At 39.8% G+C, this 5330-nt stretch overlaps 1 protein-coding gene across 2 annotated transcripts in view; it reads right to left on the bottom strand.

Moving 5' to 3' along the window:
* Positions 1-5330, bottom strand: part of VSIG4 (V-set and immunoglobulin domain containing 4) — a 27385-nt gene that overhangs the window by 7045 nt on the left and 15010 nt on the right. For both annotated transcript variants that reach the window (XM_015566816.1, XM_006768138.2), the window contains exons 4-5: positions 2241-2303; positions 1632-1709 (exon numbers count right to left, since the gene is read on the bottom strand). In XM_015566816.1, the coding sequence (XP_015422302.1) occupies positions 1632-1709; positions 2241-2303 (141 nt within the window). The remainder of the gene's footprint in view (positions 1-1631; positions 1710-2240; positions 2304-5330) is intronic.

The raw sequence follows: 5330 nt of genomic DNA, 5'->3' as shown, positions 1-5330 counted from the left end.
TCGAACCCGGGACCCTTCAGTCCGCAGGCCGACGCTCTAACCACTGAGCCAAACCGGTCAGGGCTTTTTTTTTAAATTTAAAAAAAAATATATTTTATTGATGTTTTTACAGAGAGGAAGGGAGAGGGATAGAGAGTTAGAAACATCGATGAGAGAGAAACATCGATCAGCTGCCTCCTGCACATCTCCCACAGGGGATGTGCCCGCAAACCAGGTACATGCCCTTGACCGGAATCGAACCTGGGACCCTTCAGTCCGCAGTCCCGCGCTCCATCCACTGAGCCAAATCGGTTTCGGCCAACCTCCTTTTTCCATTTGGATGCTGCCTTGGGAGAGGCATGAAGTTATGAAAGCCTTCAAGCCAATGGTGGCAATGAAAAGGTGGCAAACCAAATAGGTTTGGGCTATGTCCAGAGACATCCAAGAAGCTCTGCAACCAGGAGTGAAGAAGTACAGGAACATTAAAAAGTCCACCATCAATTATAGGCAGCCAGAGGATAATATCAGGAGTGATAGTCATTAAACTAATTAACACCAATCAATCAAAAACAGATGCTTATTATAGAAATGGAGTCTTAGAAGTCCCCTGCAATACTAGGCATTGACATTTTTGTTGAAGGATTCTGAGGTGGTCTGGAGAGTTCTGAGGAATAGAGTAGGGCAGCCCAGGTGATAATGGGGAGCTCAGCATTAAGGGAAGCAACAAATTATCAACTAGTATAAAATTATTTTATTATTTTAACAATCAAGTCATACTAGTGCACAAGAGCTCACTATCAGCTCCAGGTGAAACACAAAAGAGCTTCTCATCAGGATTTGGATCTCTGAAACCATGATTCAGGGATTCTTGAAACTTTGGGAGACTGTTCCTATTCTTCTTTAATTTACATCTAATTCAAGAGCTGGCCCATACTCTGTGACAGTACACAGGTGCTACTAACCTGCTATTGACCAGCTCTGGGGCTACTAACTAGACCAGGTGGCATACCCCCCTGCTAACGAATGCTCTAGAGCAGGGGTCCTCAAACTTTTTAAACAGGGGGCTAGTTCACTGTCCCTCAGACCGTTGGCGGGCCGGACTATAGTTTAAAAAAAAAACAAACTATGAACAAATTCCTATGCACACTGCACATATCTTATTTTGAAGTAAAAAAACAAAACGGGAACAAATACAATATTTGTATTTGCATGTGGCCCACGGGCCGTAGTTTGAGGACCCCTGCTTTGGAGGAATCAGAAGTCAGTTGCAAGCTGCTTAGTGAATCCTGGTGAAGAGCTGCCATTGCCCTTACCTGGCTCAATGTTCATCTCTAGGAGAGCTGGCTGAAGTCATGGACCCATTTCTATTCTTGCTTAAAATGTTTGTAAAGTATATTAACAGTGAATCAGCTAAGAACACATCTACTAATTTCCTTAACCCCATCTGACTTTGCTCATCCCTGGATATATCTCTCTTCCTCTTCATCCCACCTACCTTCCTCATCTCCAGGTTTTTTTTTTTTTTTATCATTATCTGTACCAAAGCATTGGTTGCAGAGTTGAATGCTATAGAATAATGTATATTGTGAAAAGTGTTAGTTGCAAAGTTTAAAGCCAAAATGGAAGGATAGAAGTTGTGACATTGTTCTTACCTGGTCCAGCATTGTTCTCCCCAAGGTGGTGATGCACTTCAGTGGTCCAACCCCAGGATGAGTTCACTGTGGGCATTACTATGACAACAGGGCATTAGGATCAGAGGGCCTTTTTATGGCCAGGAGCTTTAATGTGGAGAGCAACTGCCAAGTTTGGGATCCTTCTCTGGACATCAGTGCTGAACTTCCCAGAATTTCTGGCCATATCATTGACTACTAGTACTATGAGGTGAATTACCTTAGTTTATTACTGTTGGTAGTAGAAAGAAGGCCCAAAGAGGGAAGGCAACTTATTCAAAGTCCCACAGCAAGTGAGATTAGGAACAGGATAGAAGTGATTAGTTTTCTCTTTTCCCATGGGATTATTCTAACTCTCTTCTTTTTGCTTCAAAAGTTTTCACAATGAGAAGTATATATATCCATGGTTCCACTTGTTTATAATCCTTAAATCCTTGCTATCTTTCTTTTATTTCAATTACATTATTACCATGTTCTGAGGAACCCAGTGACCTCTTATTTGCCCATCTAATGGCATTGGACCTTCTCCCTTGGCTTTCATGACACCATTTCAGATCTCTATCAGTGCAAAATAACCCTAGTAAAACTTACTTTCTAAAGGGAATTGTATGGTTGTAGGTGCCTCAGTCTTGGTTTTGTGTGGCTTTGAGGAATCTGCAAAGAAAAATGAGCTCAGTCGAGGTTCCTGATACCCTTGAGTTAAGAGTTGAATGACGTAGAAAAATTGGGAAGTAAGTAAAGGTCAGTGATGTATATACTAGGACCTGTCTCAACACTTCTCTCATAATGATGGAAAGTTGTATGTTACCTGTTTACACTTAAAATCATTTTAAGGCAACATTATTAACCCCAAGTTCATAGACACACAAGAATGGTATAGCTAGAGTCCATAGTGTCTTTCAACTTGTATGGGAAAAACATTTTTTTTCACTAACTTTGAACTAACATTTTGCTGTTCATTCTCTTGAGAGAAATTTAAGAAGTATCACAAAGAAGGTAGCGCTGGGTGATATCAGTGGAAATACTAGAGTGATGACCTCTGACTATTCACCTATTCACAAAAGCAATAAAATAACACACAGTTTTATAATCATCTTATTTTCCAGAATTTGAGAAATTACCTAGTGGTTTGCATCAACCTAGGGAACATTTATGAAGAAAAATACCCCAGTTTTCTTAAAAACATGCACAGTTCATGGTATTTTAACTTACTCCAGCCCCATTACCTCACAACAGTCCAGTACTAGCCTTGAAATTAAACCCAATTTCAGGTGTTGAAGTAAGCATAACAGATTTAATTCCAAATAAAATTGTCATTATTTGACTTGTGTTGCACTTTCCCGAAAGACCTGATTCAAAAGGCTTGCCTTTATTGGTCATTCAGTGTGGAAACTCTCCCGAGGTAGGAGAAGAATTTGTCACACAGCTGGTTAAGGCAATGAATAACAGTTCACAGAAACAAAAGCCTAACAAGAAAAACTAAAAGGAATGACATGTCCATAGGGACTTGCAAAGCCCTGACTCTTTTCTAGGAATGTAGAAGACTACACAAATGCATAGAGCTGTGTACATACTCAGAAAAGACATGAGAGGGCCATAGGTTTTTTAGCTCTGTCTAGCCTTCAGGATCTGAAAAGCAGGAAATTAAGGCTATGGGATGTTATAAACTTCTTGGGTGAATGTTTAAGACATTTTAGAAGGCAATAGAACCCTTTAATGAAGACTTGGAGATTTATTGGTTTGGGGTATTTAAGGAAATCTCTATTCAATAATCAGCTGAATACTAGGGTAACCTAGTAAATACTTTGGTGGACACTCATGACAAAGAATATAATAGACTATACAAAATAAATTCAGAAAAGTCATGAAACAAACAAACAACAACTGGCACAACAAGCAGTGGTAACAATAAGCCCTGCTAAGAGAGAGAGAAAAAATCATATTTCCAGGGTCTCCACTTTAGAAAGTCTAGTTTTCAAACAAAATATGAGATATGTAAAGAAACTGGAGAATATAGCTCATAAACAGGTAAAAAATGAATATAACTGTCCCTGAGGAAACACAGATATTGGATGTACTAGGAAAATATTTTAAGTTATTAGAAATATGTTTTAAAAAGTAAAGGGAACTATGTCTAAAGAATTGAGAGAATGAGAACAGATCAAACCAAATAGAGAAAGCAATAAAGAGACAGAAATTATAAAACAGGAACCACCTAGAAATACTGCAATTGAAAAGCACAATAGTGGAAAGGAAAAAAAAATTACTAGCGAGGAGAACATTGTACTAGAGAAAATCTTAACAATCAGAATAAAGAATCAGTAAAGTTGAAGATATGGCAATTGAAATGAACCACTTCAAGGAATAGAAAAAAAATTAATGAAGAGAAATGAACAAAATAAACTGGTGAACAAAATAGGTCCAGAGGCATGGATGCATGGAACAGACTGACAGATCTCAGAGGGGAGGCAAGTGGGAGGACGAGAAGAGTTAACCAAAGAACTTATATACACATATGCATAGCTCATGGACACAGACAGTAGTGTAGCAAAGGCCTGAGTAGGAGCAGGTGCTGCAGGAGGGGGACAGAAGGGGAGGAATGGGGGACATCTATAATATTGTTAAAAATTTAAAAATATATTTAAAAACAGAAAAGAAAAATGAGCAACACCTCAGAGATCTGTGGAAAATCATCAAGTATACCAAAATACAATAATGGGAGTTCTAGAAATAGGAGATAAAAAGGGTAAACATAATATTTTTTTTAAATGTCAAAAATAAAAATTTATAAAAACATTTAATTTGCAAATAAAACAGCTCAATGAACTATAGGCAAGAAAAAAAAATACACACCTAGACACATAATCAAAAGACAAACCAAAGAATAAATACTGAAAGCAGCAAAAGAGAAGCAAGTCATTTTATAAAGGCTTCTAAATAAGATTAATTGCTCATAGGATGACATATTCAAAGTACTGAAAAAAAAAAACTATCAAAGTTAAGTAGGGAGAAAACCAAGATGGCGGCATAGGTAAACACCGGAGATTGCTGCCTTGCACAACCACTTCAAAAATACAACTAAAAGATGGAACGGACATCATCCAGAACCACAGGAAGGCTGGCTGAGTGGAAATTCTACAACTAGAAGGAAAGAGAAAAGCATACCAAGACTCAGAGGAGGTGCGGTGTGGAAGTAAAATACAAAGGTGCGGAGGTGCATGCGGAGAGGGCTGGCAGCTGAGGACATGATTGTCTTTTTCAATCGGGAGGGAGTCTCGGGCTCTGAGCTCCAGTTCTGGGCGAGTCTCTGGGGACCCAGACTCATATGGGAGAAACGGGACTGTCTGGCATCGGTCAGAACTTGAGGGCAACTTTCTCTCAGAGGCACATGCAGTGATTGCTGGGGCCTCTGAGGACAGTACTGAGAGCAGCCATACTGCTTGCTCCACCCGCTGTATTGATCCCCTGGGACGTCGCCCCACCCAAGCCGTGCACGGAGGCTTTTGCATATGAAAGGCCTGACCCTTTGTAATTTGAAAATTACTTAACAAACTGCAGCTGCCCCAATGCCCCAGCGTAACTTGCATTGCTTTACAACTGGCTTCTGCTGGGTAGCCTCAGGCAGAGGCTAGATTAGCACCTCCTTAGATCCAAGAGCCAGTGTACCCAGTGGTCAGAGGG

This window comes from Myotis davidii, unplaced genomic scaffold (genome assembly GCF_000327345.1).
Source record: "Myotis davidii unplaced genomic scaffold, ASM32734v1 scaffold2383, whole genome shotgun sequence".
Lineage (NCBI taxonomy): Eukaryota > Metazoa > Chordata > Mammalia > Chiroptera > Vespertilionidae > Myotis > Myotis davidii.
Note: the sequence above shows the minus strand (reverse complement) of the source record. Positions and strands in the feature narration are given on the sequence as shown.